Here is a 19,087-nt window from a genome sequence, read left to right as displayed (position 1 = left end):
TATAGCATTCAAGCGTGAAATCATATTCATATAAATTAATTAAAATCAACGAAAGACAAAAGAAATAATCACAAAAATGCTGGCAATAAGTTGAAACGATTAATAATCTTAAAGGTAAAATTTAATTTTCGACCATGTGGAATGCAATAACCATTTCCACCGAATGCTGAAATGATGCATTGATGCATATAACGCATAATGTATACAGATTGAAAGATTTTTATGCAAAAATCATGGAACATAATCGTTTAATCTCAAATGCGTTGAAATATCTTAAAGTTCAATACATTTATTTTGGTCAAATTTGAATAAGAATGTTCAATGTCCCAAATGTTAACATATTTTGCAAACCTACTATTTTAGAAATGTTGTATTTTGAGATATCTGTCTTAATTTTCAGAATTAAAATAGATTAATGAACGAAGAAATCAATTGATTCGTTTCGGTTAAACCTGAAAAACAATTCTAGTTGTATAAAAAAGCAGTTTAAAGTATGAAAGATAAAACGGATTCTTTTGCCAAATTAGCTCGAACATTTCCACAATTTCATGTAGAATTCGAATAAATATTAAATTGCAATGATTTCACATAGAAGAGAGGGGAAATAATGCTAAAAGTTACACTCACTAAATATTCCATCGAATCCATTTTCCATTTAATTTTAAGTCAGTTTGCTTTCACCCCATTACTTGTGCAATGAACAAACAGTTCAATTTTAGACTCATAAAATAACAACTAACCAAAACCAATATTGAAAATCAAAATCTGAAAATGAAGTATATAGCCACTCTGTACCCAACTATCAGAAACATACAATCAATTTTATGCTCTTTTATTAATCTGAATGAGCTGTTTTATGTTAATACCTTTATAAAGAAAAAAGAAACACCTTGAGTGGAATCGACATCCCAAATAATTTATTCAAATACAATTTCTACTCTTTTTCAACTCAATCTATTTCCACTAGCATGCATACAATAGACAATTAGTTAAATTCGATATTCATAAAAATCAGTTTAAAAAATCCTGCCTGAAATCTACCTACCATAAACAATATCAGAAATTAAGAAAAGAATCAATCTGCACCAAATAAACTGATATATTTTTTAAATTCTTTAAAGAAAAATAAATTTTTCAAAAAATCAGCATATTTACAAAGAAATAAAGGGATACAATAATGAAAGTTGCTCTCTAAGCCGAATCAACATCCCGAATCCGATTTCTATTTGATTTCAAACCCATCTTTCTCCCCCGTCTGGAATAGACAATGAAGTGAAACCTACCTCGCTCTCATGCTGCTCTGTTGACCAAATGTAATCCAAGTGGAGAAGCCTCAGAGGGAAAAGTCTCTCGCTCGACTGAGGCCGGAGACGCTTTGGCAGAAGCGAATGAGGTTAACTTGGGGAAGGCTCGACCCGCGTGGGCAACTGAACCCGGTCGAACACCTCAAAGCTGTTCGCCTACTCGGCCTCTTGTGGGGATCTGCAAAACACGTGGTTTTCGATTGGATTCTCTCGGCTGACTTGCGGTACCTGTCACGTGTCTGGCGGACGGTCCGTTACAGAGGATTCGCACCTTTGGCGGAAGGATGAGGTGCCCTATAAAAATGGGATGCATTAGGAGCAGTGGCGGAGCAAGGGTAAGTGATGCCCGGGGAATAGTATTTTTTCTGCCCATCATCTTATTCGACTTTATAAAGTGAAAAACGCGCCATTATGTCTTCCTAATGTACAGAAAATATAAAGTCTTTTTCAACCAACCTTTACTCGTTTTATTAGGGGACTGGCACAATTTGACAGATGTTTACCATAAAGAAGATTATCTTCAGGCTTCTCGACGAGAAACTCAAGGAAAACCTGCATATTTCAAGAAAACTCCGATCCAAATCTAAAGAATTTTGTTGGTACCATTTATCATAATTTGTATCAAATTCTGATAAATGATGATATTGAAGTCCAACCTGTCCTACAGAAATGAGATGCATTTGGGAAGCGATTCTCTGCATTTATTATTTGAAACTCTGTCCAGACTAGTTTTTATAGAATTTTTCCGAATTAATTATATAAAATTATGCCGAATAATTTATATAAAAATGCCCATTTTGTTAATTTCACTTAATCTTAAGAAGGATATCTGATTCTATGTTGTTGAAATTTATCAATTCCTGTATGAGTTACAAAAGATTTTTTTGTCTCGCCAACTCTTCGAACCTCTTTTATCATTTGACTATTCTCCCAAATTCCCTGAATAATCACTGCATTAGAGATTTTTCATCCCATCAGATCTGCATCAAAAAGTTTTCAGATAATTTTTAGATTTGTTTGTGAAGAAACTCACAACTCAAGAAAACGCGATCCAAGACATGGATAACATTTTGTCAGTAATCGAAACGATGTATTTTAGTTACAGTTAAAGAAGGATGAGGCTAACTGACATGTCTTGTAACAATAGACTGAGCTTGTTTTCACGGATATGCTCTAGAATTTCCTGCTCTTCAGATTTATTCGCTGAATGAACTTCACAGTGCAGGTCGAGTCAAATCAGGCTCAGTATATATGTATTAGGTTTCAATTTATGCCAGTGATTTTCTACCCTTCAGTATTAGAAACACAATTTTTCATACCAGTTATTGGATCGCCCTCTGCCGAAGAATTTTGGAATTCTAATTTAATTAATAAATCCTTCAAATGATTAAGCCTTATCGTGGCAAAATTGCTTTTTTGAAGAAAAGCAAAAAAAAAAAATCTATATAGGTATGTATATATAAAAATGTGTAAGAACAAACATTTAGACATGTGTATTTTATAATAAACATACATATTTAGGGGTACAAACATAAAAATAAAATAATAACAGTATATTTTTATAAAGTTGTATGTATGGTTCACTATACAAAATGAACATAAAGGTTAAGCTGAGAAATTCCAGAAGTCATCATCCAGACTCGCTAAACCAAATTCATAGGATGCTTCTTATTAGGAGAAATATCAATAAAATGAAAAGTGTAGTTAATATTTGTTTCTAACTCTTTAAGTACTGAGCTTAGATTTCTACCTTTTTATTTTAGATCACGATGTCCTAATTGCCGAGTCTCCTCTGCGAAATCGAATATTCATAAATTTAAGAATTAACTGAACCACAGATACACTATTTGAGTCTGTTAATGGACACTTGGACATTAGGGTTCCTTTTGGTCCGTGCTTGTTATATGATCCTGCTTAAAAAGGAATCACGTTACGTTACAATCGACAACTGAACTACGCAGGCTATCATCTAACAACTAACTATACGTTATCTTATACTGTGTTACGATTTTACATTCTTTTTCCTCCTGAAAACTGAGCGATGGATTTCAAAATTAATGTTCGTCGCGCGCATTTCACATGTATCATGGTAACATGAATCAATTACATTTCAAAGTCCACCCAATAATAGCCCTAGTATAATTTCAAAGCAGAACAGTAACCAAACAAATAAAAGTTAACTGATTCGCCATAGCCGATAGCAATGTAATATTTTTATTGAAAGTTCTTACTTACTTTTTGAATGTTTTATGTAAGGACGGAATCTTTCAGTCGATTTTCCATTCACTTCCTAACGTGCTATAATTTTGGAATTTTTTTAAGTTATTGATTCCTGATAAAAACAGAGTATTTTAATATTTTTAGAGATATTAATTATTAGTTTGTAAAGCTAAAAATTAAATTCACAAAGGTAGTGCCACCAGAAAATTTGAGAAATATTAATTTTTAGATTCCAATGTTTTCGTAGCATGAATTCCTGAATATATAAAAAGCCAAAAAGGAAAAAACCATAAATATAAAAAACGCTTTAATCAATATACTGAAAATGAAAATAATTTTTCAATAAGTCTCTCTCTCTCTCTCTCTCTCTCTCTCTCTCTCTCTCTCTCTCTCTCTGTCTGTCTGTCTGTCTGTGTTTATAACCTTTTCCCTTTCTTTTCTATTCTTCATTGTTTACACTCCAGATTGTTTATAAATATTTTTTCCTTTTAATACACATATAAATTTCCTTTTTAATACACATATAAAAGCATCTGCTTAAAATATTTGTATTTATTGTCTACACTGTTTAAATAACGCCATTGCATTTCTAAATTACATGCCATTTACTTAATAAATTTCAACAAAAGCGATATTCAAATGATATTTTTTTCTATAAAGATTTTCAATCTTTAAATATATACGCAAACTAAATAATAATAAGAATCATAATAATTCAGCCTGAAAGATTTCTCTCTATCATTAGTGACCAGCGCGAACTTCATGCGCTCAATTTTATAAAACTTGGACATGATTATAAAAATGCTAAGTTTACTCCAAACACAAAATATGAAAAAATGGTTGCAAAATCTGCATTTGGTCGATTTTCACAGCAACAAAAATTAAAACTCTTTTTCAAGAAATAGATAAAATATAGAATTACTATGTACGATTGAATTTGCCATTTCAGAAACTCCACAATTCATCGAAGGTTAGTTGTTGGAAAATTAAAAGTTGTTTTCCCATTAAATGTACCTGCATTAATGTAATGACAAAATTTGTTACTAATTAAATAAAATTGAATACCTAATTAATTTTGTCTTCTGCCGTTCTCCTTTACCACTAATTAACTACTATTCATTAAAGTGCAATGACTTTGGGGGTGTCTGCATCTTACCAGTTAACAAAGTATCTGTGAAGGTGAAATTATATTTAAATGAGCGATTTTCTTTGAAAGTGGTTAAGTCCATTTTTGACAAGTTGTTAGTTAATAATAACAATGTATGCAATCTTCTAGGAATTTTTTTTTAATCTCAAAAGAGTTCCCGAAAATATCCTTCAAAATTTTGTCAATATAAACTGAAGTATTTAATGAAATTACAAATATAATTACATTGAAAGTGTAGTAAGTGCACTTTCCTCAAAGACATATTTAGCTCAAAAATTATACCACATAACTTCTTTATTTAATAGTAATATTAATGTAATAACCTACAGCGATATATATACTGGACAAAATAGGAATTTAAAATTAGCTTTAATATGGCTTAAAATTGTGCCGTTATTCCAAAATATCATAAAAATTATTGATCACAAATTTTTATATTCTGGATATTCTTACCAACTAAATGATGCCGATTTTGGAACTATCGAGTTATCCCTAAGAAGAAGAAAATTACTGTCCATTCCTAAACGTCCTCAAAGTCATACAACACTGCCGAAAACAAATTATTTTACATGAAATGAATCAAGCTGATTTTGTTTCGATGAAACGACTAGAAAATGCATTTGTAAGAAGGCAAAAATAAAAAAAAAATCATGGTGAAGAAGTAAACTTCTAAACATATGTTGGATAAGGATTTTAAAAATTAAAATATACAATTCTGTATAAAATTTCGTTTGATGAAAATACGGATTTTAAAACACTAAATTAATCTCTGACGAGGAACATCGAAACATTTAGCGATATGTAAATATATACTCCTTTAATACATCATGACTACTTTCAGAAACGTTTTCATAATGGCATATATCAATACAAAGTTGTTATTATTTAAAAAGCATTACCTGAAGAAATATTGAATAAAACCTTTTAATTTTTTTTAATATTTAATAAAAATTTCACAAAGAAGTTTGATTCAATTGAAATCTCATATATAATAAACAAATGTATGTTTGAAAATGGCGCAAGTCCGTTTGATGTCATCAAAATTATAAACTTTTTAAAAAAAATATCATATAATAAATTTAAATCAATTTAATATTTTAAAAAATATAAAATAAGCGTGTTAAAATATTTCAATATTTTTCAAATCATTCAAATTCAGAAACTTAAATATCGCCGTATAACATAAAAAGAACTTACACCATTTTCAAAGAAAACGGATCAAATATCTGTAACACAAAATAACTTTTTATTTAATTTTTAGACCAATATGAAGATACTGGGTATCAATAAAGGAGTTTTAAAAAAATATATTGACGGTTCTAATCCTAGCCGCCGTGATTTGGAACATTGAATGTCTTAGTTGGCCAATTAATAAAGCTGTTGTAAAAACACCGCTTCTTAGGGTTAGACTCGGAATTTGTTCTTTGAGGACGATCATTGGTAAACAATTACACGTCTTTTCCCCTTTCCTGATGTTAATTCGCAAAGTAATAATTCATTATTGCTAAATGATGATTCCGGTGGCTTCATTCACACAGTGAAAAGATAATAGAATGAATCCAAAATAAGGCATCTAAGGTCCTATAAATATTTATTAATACAGTTCTTTCGATCAAAAATTAAATGCTCTAATCAAAATCGGAAACTATTTTAATTGAGATAAAAATACAATAATTCAGTATATATGTGCTTACTTCCATAACATTAGAAAATCGGTTGAATCCGATTCCATCCCCAGACCAAATTGATAATGAACTTGAAACAACGAGTGTATGGATTTGTACTAAGAAAGGTTATCATCTTCAATTTCCAAATAAGTGTCACAATATATAATTACCAAACAACTCCAATCTGTCATATTCATGCACTCAAAACGTATGTTACTGTCACGGCTCATTCTAAATAAGAAAACAAACTTTTTTTGAACTAAGAAATTGTAGATGCACTTCATTATACGAAATACTGTAATATTGTTTCAAATAAAGCGAAAAAAAACCTATCTTTTGACAATATAAAATATTTTCGAATCACTTCGAGTCAGGATGAGAAAAGGGGTTAATATCCAAACTGGTTTTAACGCATATCTTTATTTACATTCTAGCTGTTGTCAACCGCAAATACAAAAACTTTTCAGTGCATCAAGGAAGTCACCGCTGACTGCATGACGTAATCGGGTTCGAATTTTTCTTGCTCACTTTGAGATCATGTTACGAAATTGGAAAATACTCAAGGATATTTTTGAATCCTCCGTAAAATACATCAGAATCGGAAGTTTTCTTTATTTCGATTAATCTTAAATTATCAAGCCACAATACTGTCTAACAACAAACAGTTTTGTACAAGATATTTCAAAAGTTATGAGACGAATTTTAGAAGTAAGTCACACATAGAGAAAATAGTCCTTTTTACAACAGAATATGAGATCGCAAAGAGCGATCGCTGCAGGAAGGCTTTTGCCATTGAATTAATGAGTAATCATAAAAATGATTTGCAAATAAATGAATTCCCTACCGTCATACCATTTAAGGAATCTGAAGGAAATTATAGATTAATAGGTTTCAAGGAATGTGCCGAAAAATGATGTGAGAATCAATGGCTCAATTTTCATAGTTATGAGTGCAGTGACAAAATTTCGAAAATTTCAAATGATATCATCTTTTTTGTTTTGTTGAAGTATAATAGTCAAAATAAAAGAATATACTTGGTATCGGAGCGGTATTTGCAGTATGAAAAACGCCAGATCTAGGAAAAAATTTCAAAAAGAGTTTAAAACAGCCAATTAGAACAAAGAAACAAAAAAAGGAAACCATTTTATAATGTTTTATAAATTTTCCGGGTGTGTTCGAAGTATCATTTTTTGCCACTTTATAATTCGTTAACAAACGGTCTCCTACTGGAGCTGCCGTTTTCACCTTCGACTCCATATTTTATTATCAAAAAACTTATTTCTGTGTGCTTGACCTATTCTTAAAATTCGTCTCGTGATTTTAGAAACACCTTTTATTTTCTTATTACACCTCTGATATTTTCTTAGAAAACAGTTATATAACAATAATGTCAGTTTATTATCTTTATTACTTTTATAAAAAGGCATATTAAATTCAATTTTTTTAAACCTTTGGAGATATTATGTTTATAATAGCTATTACATTAGAAAAATCATAGTCTGAGGAAAAAAGTTTAAACTATTAATCACAGCAATAAACGATTACAATTCCGATTTAAAAAATGCTCATAAATTCTGTTAGAAAATATTTACACCGATTTAGAATCCTGAAGACCTATTTCATGCAGACAGATAAACATCCAAAAATCGATTTGTGTGTGTGTGTGTGTGTGTGTGTGTGTGTGTGTGTGTGTGTGTGTGTGTGTGTGTGTGTGTGTGTGTGTGTGTGTGTGTGTGTGTGTGTGTGTGTGTGTGTGTGTGTGTGTGTGTGTGTGTGGAATAGGCTAAATTTGGATGTACATACATGTAACTCTTGCCTAACAAGGCATTTTTTAACACTGTTTCACTCTAATACTTTTTTTAAAAAATTAATGAAAACACTCGGATCTCATGGAATCACGTGGTTTAAAAGTCTGAAAAATCGTCAAGCAATGATTTTGATGAAAAATTACATACAGAATACAGCAAATACATATCAGAGGAATCTTGAACAAGGGAAAATAAACAAGCTTAACATTAATAAATTTGAAGCCGCTTTTGAAAATGCTCTTTCATCAGTGTACTAAAAAAGTTATTTTTAAAAATTATTTTCCATTTTATAGTTTTTAATTTATTATTCATTATAATAAGTGGTCTTGACTCTTGAAATCTAATTTTTTTCCCAATTCACTACCAGGTGATGTCACACGTATGGGGTCAAATTTAGATTAAATATTTTTTGAAATTAAAATAACATTTTGAAAATATTAAAAAAATGTATTGTTATCGAGAACCCATAAATATAGAAAACTTGAATATTATAGTACTCCAGGAAGTAAGCGACAAATCGATTTCAAAATTTCATCCTTGCAAATATTAACCAAATTAAGTCTAAAAAATTTATTTAAAAAAAGACTTATCGAAACAGTTGGAAACTATGTTTCTTAAATGAAGACTCATTCACTAAAGATATTTAGACAGAGCTTCACCAGTATCTAGTAACTTGCAATGAAATTTATGAAACTCTCTTAGATAAAAGAAATCAGAGTAAACTAATTTTTTAAGTCTAAAATGTACTGAATTAGATAATAAAGTTAAAGAGAATAATGCCAAAATAATACGGAAGAAAGTTAAGAAATGAAGATCTTTTTGACAAAGAAAACGCCCTTAGATAATAGTCCTTAATAGTGATGACGAAGAAAATATATTTAATGCATATTAATGTATCAAACTTTTAGAGTAAATTAACTAAATAAATATTTTTTCTTCGTTTACAAATATGACAGCATAGCTTTTTTTTTTTTTTTTTTTTATTTTTAAACCTGACCTCTTTTTTTGTTTGAAGGTATTTTTTTAAAATTTCGAATAACGCAGATTCATCTCACACAGCATTCTTTTAAGAAATTAACAACCATGTCATATGGAAATTATCTATGGTATAACCAACTTTAGATTATAATAATACCGTAATTGAAGATATTATTCCACATAATTAGTAGGTTTTTTTTTTGTTTATTTACAAAATGCCTTATGTTCTCAAAGTATGGGGGCTATTTATCCACTCTAGGTACATTGTTTTTCTTCTTTGTATTTACGCCCCGTTGTGAAGCAACAATATGGTTATTTTGGAACATATCTGTTAATTTTGAGCCCATATTAAATGAGGAGGTCGACGTTTGAGCCGATACCCCTTTCTCCAAGCTTCTACATCACACTAGCTGGAGAACTTTTGACTCCAACATATTTAAATGCGCACCAAACCAGCTTATTATGTTAAAGCCTCATGATTTTGAACAGTCAGTTATTAAGCATGAACCTAAGTCTGAATTCTTGATGTTTTATGTGACATCTTTTACATTTGGGAAATTAAATAACTCTTGCGTTGTTTCAAAATGGGTTGTTAACAAAGTTAAATCAAATTAATTGAGGAAATTTAATATACATTGGCTATTTGTAGTCTTTTAAGACAATAAAATCTTAAAGATTACACAGCAATTTAATTTTTTAAAAATATATTTTTGTAGCTTTCAAAGATGAGATACTGAGAAAACATAAGATTACTATTTATTATTAAAACACAGGGAGGGAAACGATCATCTTCTCAGCTTACTTTAGAATATAGAATATAAATGGAGGGAAATAAGAATAAATGAGATTATCTTACAACGGGTAATGAAAAAGTCCGCAATAAATGTTTTAGTGGTTGACTGAAGGTATGTAAAGTCATTTTCAACTGAATGAAAAGATTCGCTATAAATGTTTTAGTGGTTGAATGAAGATATTTAAAGTTATTCTCAATTGAATAGTGATATTATTTCTTCATTTTGTAAAAGCTTCATAATCTTCTTTATTCGTGCCACGGATTTTTTGTTTTGAACAACATTTTTTAATGAGGTTGATAAGTTTCCTTCGCTGCGTTAAGAAGAATAGAGCCTTAAATATTATTTTGATACTATACAAAGTAATTAAATACAACAACAAAAAATCAGTTCGAATCAGTTTCTTTCAGAAGCTCAAAGTGGACCACTTAGAGCTTCAGTTATTTGACATCCTATCAAAACTGTATCTAGAAACACCTGTGATCCAGTGAAAATACTTATTTAATAAAATAATGGAGAAGGAAAAAGTCACTTGTTCTCAAATTAACAATTTACAATTTCATGATTCGGAGCCTTTTAAAAATACGACTTTACAAATGAGCTTCCATCCTCACAATCATATACATGATTAGCAATAACATAAAAAGCACACACAAAATAACCATGCATTAAATGTGCATAATTTTTTTAAATTGATAAATGTATTTATGTGACATCACAAAAAAGATAAATGTCTGGTTAAGACCTAATTATATTTTCCACTCAACATTTAACTTTTTTTTACATATTTAAAATTACAAATAAATAATTTGTTGCTACAAAATTTTAAAAAAATCAGCACAGTAAATATTTAGACGCTCTTCGATCAATGACACCATTTTGCTAAAGCCCAATTAGTCTATTATTTAATACTGTCCTGTTGTTAGACGTGAAAAATGCAACAAAGCATAAAAAGCTACAAGTATAAATTTGTATTATAAAAAATAAGCAAGCTGTTTTCAATTATTTTTCAAACTATTATACGGGCAAATCAACATATTTTTCAGCACAGTCCGAATACAAAACATTCATACTAAAAGAGGAAGCATCTTTCATTAATATCTTTAGAATAAATTTTACGGTTAACATTTCCAAAAATTTGTAAAAGATTTTCCATGAACAAAATTTGCATTAAAATGACTTTAGATTAGAAATCTAATTGCAACTTAGTTGCTACATAATTATAGACCTAATTTGTTTTTTGACAGATTCTACATAATTGCGGTTGGGATATTTTTTAAAATCATACATAAAAATTTTAATCTGAGATAGGAGAACTTAAAGAGAATTGCTTAGAATAATTTAAATGTATGAATATCTAGAACAATAGCTATTAATATATGTTTATTTATGAATATAATACCATCTAATTGTATGAAACAAGGAAATATAAACATTTATTTCTAAAAATATGTCTATCTAGCCATATTTATCAAAATCTTTGACCATCAAATAATTTTTTTAGCAGAAATTTATTTTTCATCGACAGTTCATGAATGCATATTAAAACATCAATTTATTTATTCTTATTAAAAATAGTGATTTTATGAAATTATTAGTAAGATAGGAAACCAAAAGTATTTTTTTTAACATATTGTCAATCTGTGGAGAAAAATTGCATTAATTGTAAGTTAAAATTAAGTTTTATGCTTATTGTGAAATCAATGCAGGTGATATTTATCAAAACAAAATTTCTAAGAAAATTTAATAAAAACTTTGTATTTTATATAAAATATAAAATGTTATATAAATAATTTTTACATAAAATTTTATTATTTATTGTATAATATTAATATATTTCTTATATATCATATAAACAATATAATGTACTTCTATTTATTATAAAATATTTTATAGTAAATAAAATTCATATATTTTCATATTGTAAATTAATGATCAAATTTTACTTAATAGCTACTGCCTAATTAATGACCCTCTTCTTTACAATCTCCATAATAGATAAGAAGTTACCAAATTAGATTATAAGTGTGAATTGCATGTGTGAGTCAAAGGGCTCAAGCAGAAGCCAACGTGGTAAATTCCGTACCATCATATTTCTAATTCTGTTTCGTTCTTCATATTTTGTAAACAATTTTTTCATATGAAAAATCTTGCTATGAAGGCATAATATTTTTTAGACAGGGTTTAAAAATGTTTGCAACTTTGAAACTGTACAGTTGAGCTTAGTCCATTAGTGATATTTAAGATAAATGTACAATAATATGTAAAACGACCATTTTTGGAAAGCTAAGGGCTATTGATTTAGCAAAATTCCTAATACTTACCAAACGGGCATGAGAATGGTCCAAAGGTTGAGGCTGGAGATCTAAAAAGAAATGCCTGTACCAGCGGATAGCTCTGATTTCGCTAGAAGCGTTCCACAGTTGCAGACGGTTTTCATTTATTTTAATCTTCTTTTTTCTGAAGGTTAGTCCATCTTCAGCCAAGTGAAATTGAATGGGGAAGGATGGGCCTAATGAAAAGAAGAGTGCGTTGGAGAGAAGATGTGTTTAACATGTATCGCTCAATTCTTTTCTGTTACCAGAAAGAAGTAGTAAGATTCGCTCTGAGGAACACATTGTGTCCAGTCGTACGCCACCTCCTCCCAAACCTTGAAACTGTTCCAATTGTTATCTTTCTCGGATGGAAAGTTAGCGAAGCATTGACGACACGCAGAGCCAGGTGCTGTGCAGTGGGGGGTGATCAGGGGTCCAAATCCACTTTGTGGAGTTCTGTCTCTCGTCTTGGATGGTGGGATCAACCCGATTCCCAGAAAGTGAAATTCGACAGATGGAGTAGATTTTTTTTACATTAAAAAGTAAAAAGAGGAAAGTTCAAGTTACTAGTGAGAAATAATTGAGTTGCAATCGGTTATCAGCTGGAGAGACAGGTTGCGAACTCTCCCACAACGTGCTTTCATCTGTCTGCGCAGAAGTTTCAGTTTTCGCAAAGTTGATTGGTCTGTGCAGATTCTTTGAAAAAACTTGTATATATATATTTTTTTTAAGTACGAATTGTCATTTTACTCTCTCAGAATTTTAACTGAATGTATATATATTAAAATTTAGTTGAAAATAGGAAAATAGTGCTCTTATAATAAATTAATTTTAACTTATTTTTAATTTTAAAAAGTACTGTGGTATTCCAATGCTTCGAAACACAAAACAAGCGCATAAACATTAAATTTAGAATGAAAAAAGAAAAAAAAAATATTTAACAAAAGCAAACTTATAATTATGAAATTGATTCATTCTGAAAAAAACGTTCGATACGTAGTATAATCGAATTCAAAGCTTCAGGTACTCAAACAAAATTCCTGAATACGTAAATTTAAATATACAAACAAAATTCCTGAATAAACAGGAAAAAAAGCTCTTTAGAACCCCTAAATATAGTAAAAAACATATTTTTAAAAATTTGGAAATGGATACATGTATAATTGTCTGGACGTTGATACTATAGAAATAAAGAAAAGAATAAAATAAAGAAAAAACACCAACTCAAAATTAAATAACATAAAAAGTTATCATATAATTGTCAGTAACAAAAGGAATAAGTCTTTATTATATTTCATTAATCATACTTAATGCAGCTTTAATAATTTTAATCTTGATGATATTAAATGTGAAACTAATTTACATAAATTTTTTCTACAAATATGGAATAAGTTGCAATTACGTGATAAAGAAATATAAATAAATCTTAAGGACTGCAAGTAAAAAAAATCAAAATATGCAAATAAATTCAAAGCAGGATCTAAAAATTAGGACAAGAGAAATTTTTTTTTCCTTCCAAAAGTGAAAAAATAATGCTAATCTGATCATGTAATCCCCAGAAATTGCCTATTTGTCCATTCCAAGTTTAAAAAACAATCGAAAAATGAAGAAAGAAAATTTTAGAATAATTTAATACTGTCATAAGAATAAAAAAAATCAAAATTTTTATCTAAAAATTCTAAAAATTTTGATATAGAAGTATATACTTAATTCTTCAACTAAAGCAAAGCAAAAGGTTTGCAATTCTGTTTTTTACATATTTTTCTAATTATACTGTATTAAAAGACTAGCACATTTCTAAATCGAGGATTGAAGCAATATGCCAGAATTTGGTTAAAAATCAAAATCAGTTTAACCGTTTGTTTTCGAAATATATTTTTAAATTTAGGAAATTTCTGAAAAAATAAATTCGGCTTTAAAATTAAGTATTTCTATTTTAAAATTTTAGGAAATGTTTACGTACAGTTATAGAAAATAATGCTTACTTGACATATACAAAAAGGGAAATAAAAATAGAGAAAAGCATATTTTTCAGTATTTTATTAGTTAACTCATCAAGCTAATTATTTCATAAGCAAGTTAATTCATTAATAAATAAATTCAATATATTATTTAAGGGTAATTTTTATTAATAAGCGTAAATGTATAAAATGGGCATTTTTCTTTACTTTGTGCATATAAAACAATACTTACTTGGCATAATAAGATTTGATTTAAGAGAAATTTAAAAGATTAAAATTTCAAGAGAAATGTCAATATTTTAAGAGAAAGAGTTTGAGAGAAATGAAATACTATAAAATAGAAATTAAAAACGTGTTTCATTGTCTAGAGTAGAATATTAAAATGTAAATTAATTGTAATTAATTTTGAAATCCATATGCATCTACGCAAAAAACATTATAACAGAATATTAAAGAATGTTAGACATTTCTATTATACATTTTGCAGAAATGACAAAAAAAAAAAAAAAAAAAAAAAAAAACTGTATTTACTTAACACGAAACTGGTCATTCTATTTGACCAAATATCTATCACATTTACACCCCTAAGTATCTTTAAATGATTTTTCATCAATTGACTAATAGGCATTTATTTTATAAATAAGAATATAACTATCCCGCCGTTAGTTTTAGAAAATGAATTTAAAAATTGTGTTATATTCTCGCAAAATGATTCTTTTATATCTTCTAGAGGAATTTTATTTTTCAATAAATAATTATTATTACTCTGTCTAAATAAAAATTATAATAGTTTTAAGTCAATTCTAGTATTTATTAAGAAAACATACGGCAGAAAAATATTTAAAGTAGTACGGCTTACCGCTTTCAATTCGTTTCCGAGTCTGATAAATACTTTGATTTAAATTTGAGGAATCACATTTTATCGAATAAATCAGGCTACTAATACAACATATGTCTAATTTTACGGATAATATTTAAGTTTTAAAAGAAAAAAATATAGAGATAGAGATAATACTTAAAATTATAACATATGAATTTTTACTATTAAACATTGCAATGATTATTACAGGCTGTTCTGTACACCATGGTAATTAAGGTTTTAAAAAATGTCATGTTATGCGAAACAAGGCACTCCCTGGTGGGGAATATATAGTTAATGCCCACTATATTATATATTTATACATAAAAGGAATATTTTAATTAAAATAATTTTCTCCAAAAGAAATGTAAAATAATTTGTATTAAATTACCAAATTATTTTGTCTCAATTTTTAATTTTATTTTCATTCATTGAAGTTTGATTATCTTTAATCTGGAGTTTGAAAAAGGCTGTTAATTTAGATTACAAAATTTCAGATAATGGACCTTCATAAATTTCGTTATAAGCGAAGCTATGAATTCTCTCTCAAAATTAGTACTTTTTCCAGCCATAGGATCTTTATTTAAGAAATATAGTTTCAACTAAGTTTATTTGGAACTATAGCTCCAAATAGAAAGGTCTACTTTTTCATTTTCATTCATACTAACGGATGTTAACAATTTGTAATTCCAAATATTATATCTTCGAAATTTGACTCATCAGTTTCTTTTTCAGTCAAAAATTCTTAAACATTTTTACAGAAATGTCAAAATTTTCTTATTTTTTCCCTTTTCCCTCTACAAAATTGCAGCTTTATGTTTACCAATATCGATATCAATTTGAATTTTCTAGGGGGCCATCTTTGTATATGACGATGAGAAGTAAGCAGATTTTTGATTCCCCTGCAGGTATAATGATTATGATGAGACTAGTAAAAACTCCATCCCCGATGACGAGACATATACTTCCTTGTGAGTGGTGGATGCATGATACGTTAGTAATGAGGTCTATTTTGCGTGGTAACCTATTCCCGTATTATTACAGGCAGCAGTCTTATCATTTATATTTCCCGGGTGTCTTAGTAACAAGGCTGATTATTACAGCGAATATGTACAAACTTGCAAGTCGAACAATCCGTGCAACTATTCATAAGAAACCAACCGCGAACCATTAACAATTACTTGCCACTCGGCAATAAAGGAGAGGAAGCGCTTGGATTCGGAGTTCTTTGGGTTCTTTCACAAAAAATAAATATTAGCGTAAACTTAAAATGATGCTTGTTTGCTTAGACACATTTCTTTTTTTCATTGTCAAATTTATGATTAACAAAGTTTGCTTTCTTAGATACATTAACCCCAAAGTAAAATTTCATTTATTCATTGTTTGGGCTATTTTTTCCATTACCACAATCACACTTTTTAAAATATTTTTCTCAACTCATGCTCAATCAGTAAAGTGATATTTTTGTATTCACTTCATACATTTTCTATAGTGAACTAATTTCTCACACTAACTTCTCGTTGACTTTTTTTATGGTGTAATAATGGAAAATAACAACTTTGCTTTGGTCTCCTATTGCAGATTTAAGTTTCATTTTAATTTTTCAATAATCATAATTCATATTTTTTTTTTGTTGTTGTTGTTTTTTGTTTTTTGTTGTTTTTTTTTTTTAGAAATTTTGACTAAAAAAAAGGAACATTCGACCACACGAAGACTTTTTGTTGAAGGAAATAAGGTATATTATTTCGAAACCAGGCATAGAAAAAAATCAAACACGAAGAGAAAATTTTAAATACTGTGCATTATGAATTAATAACTAACTAAAGCAAGCAAGCTGGTCGTCGAAAACGGCTGGCGGTTTAAAATGAAATTGAATAACAATTGAAAATTAATTGTATACAACCGGAATTGTATAAAATCATTGTTAATAGTAAAAAAAAGCTAAAATTGTATAAAATATGCTGCATTTGCATTATTTATATCTTAAAACTAACCTTTTTCTGTTCCTTTGGTTCTTTTTATTCCGTTTTTTCATTCCGATTGAAATCTATCAAACATAACATCTTTTTCTTACATTGCCCTTGTGATATGTTCTTTTCAGCATTGATTTCCTTCTTGGAATTTTTATTAATTTATTTAATCAATTAATTATTGTAAGGGTCCTTTTCTTTGAGCTAAGGATCTCAGTGGAAGGATATAACTTCGTAAATTTTAATCAATTTTGGTTAATTTTTCTGTGAACATTCCATAATTAAAATAAAAACAGAGAAAGGAAATAAAGATACACAAATTAAAATCTGCCTGGATTTTCAAATTCCATCCTGCAGGTTCGTTGGATATTCGCAGAAATGACGAACTATATATGAATACGCCGTAATGTGAACTGAAAATTCCCCTGTGTTCGCCAAAAAACTGATAGAATTTGGATCGCCGTAAACAGATTACGAACCTTTTGTGCTGCGCAGAAATCCATATCATAATTTAAGAACGGTTTGCAAACCATTCACTTTTACTTCTGATTACATTTCGAATCGTGTTAAAGTAACTAATAAACCGTGTCGTACGAAAGTGCTGCTTAACTCTCGAAATGCGCTATAGAAATATCATGTTATTCAGTATAACTAATTATTAAATATAAAAATATCTAATCAATATCATTCAAATTATAATAATTATATGCATATATCTTTACAACATACGCAACCTATACTTTATAAAAAGAATTAAGATGATTGATAGAAAAAACTGGTTGTCATAATTTTATTACTTTCCTAACTGAAGTATACAATTTGCCGGCATAATTTTCGTTTACTTCCTAATGATGGATTCTTTGGAACATACTCTAACTTGCTGCGTAAAATAGATTTCGGGAAAGCAAATTACGGTTGTCGCTGTTAGTGGCATATTTTACTAGATGGAAAATAATTTGATAGAATAAATAAATTTAAATGAAATCATAAATTATGTCTAAAATGGGCTAGAAAGTGCATTTTCAAATAGGACAAAGGCCAATTCAAACTATCACGGATGCTTTTTATTGCCTTTATTTAGAATAATATATTGACGTTGAAGAAAATAATATTTCAATTATGTAGTTAGATGTAAACTAAAAAGCGAAATACGAAATATCATTTGAAATAGCTTCAAGGTAACTTATGAACAAATAATAAACTGGATAAATAAGAAGAAAATGGAATTTTACAAGAGAAGCGTTTGAACTTTTTCTATTTATGTTCATCTTGTTATTCAGCTCATTGACACTCTATTCTCCAACAGTAAATATTGAAACTGAAATTGTGATTGCATTTCTCTGATTTGAAATCTTCCATTCACGAAACTAGATAATTTCGAATTGCGGCATTATTTTCCAAGTAAATAATATAACAGGCATATAATTGAATAGCTTCAATAAAATCAGTTTTCACAAACACATTTTTAATAGTGTATTGAAAAGAAAAAAAAACATTTTTCGTTTACTTATTTCCTGCTTTTTGGTTTTTAATTTATAATTAATTATTATTAAAATACTATTGATTCTTGAAATGAATTTTTTTCATAATCATTATCAATTAGTATCACTGTAAGGAAACCAAAATTATACCAAATTAATCGATTAACTGATAATTGAATTTCGAAAATATCAAACTAGTGAATAGTGATCGAAAACACTATTCAAGATTGGAAAATTCTGTTACTTCAGGAAGTAAGTAAAAAATCTACTACATTCTCTCTTTATTCCTTCTTTCTTTATTAATACCATACAAATCTATTTAAATAAAATACTACCTACAAAATGCATGCATAGTATTAGACAAATGTAATGTTAAAGCACGTAGAATTTTCTCTTACCATATCATTTGTTTTATATTCACGTTAAAAATCTTTCATGCTTATATGAGACAAACTTATTTCATGCAAGGTCAACAATAGGTAGTCTTGTGAGTATATCTAGCATGATTTGGAAGTTGGAGAAAACTGTTGCACAACATGACATAAAGAAAGGGAATTTCGCTGAATATGAATGAAAATTAATAAAG

General features: G+C 28.6%; 1 protein-coding gene across 2 annotated transcripts in view; it reads right to left on the bottom strand.

Annotated features, from left to right (window-relative positions):
* The window catches only part of LOC129959954 (uncharacterized), a 98,441-nt gene extending 85,918 nt beyond the window's left edge, over positions 1-12,523 (bottom strand). The window contains exon 1 of one of the 2 annotated variants that reach the window (XM_056072875.1): positions 12,240-12,523. In XM_056072875.1, the coding sequence (XP_055928850.1) occupies positions 12,240-12,250 (11 nt within the window). In that variant the 5' untranslated portion in view covers positions 12,251-12,523. Of the gene's footprint in view, positions 1-1,283; positions 1,416-12,239 lie in introns of those variants that run through there. The other variant, XM_056072874.1, reaches the window with a different exon arrangement.
* Between the last annotated feature and the right edge of the window lie 6,564 nt (positions 12,524-19,087).

Source organism: Argiope bruennichi, chromosome X2 (genome assembly GCF_947563725.1).
Source record: "Argiope bruennichi chromosome X2, qqArgBrue1.1, whole genome shotgun sequence".
In the NCBI taxonomy this organism is placed as follows: Eukaryota; Metazoa; Arthropoda; class Arachnida; order Araneae; family Araneidae; genus Argiope; species Argiope bruennichi.
This window is presented reverse-complemented; position numbering and strand designations above follow the sequence as displayed.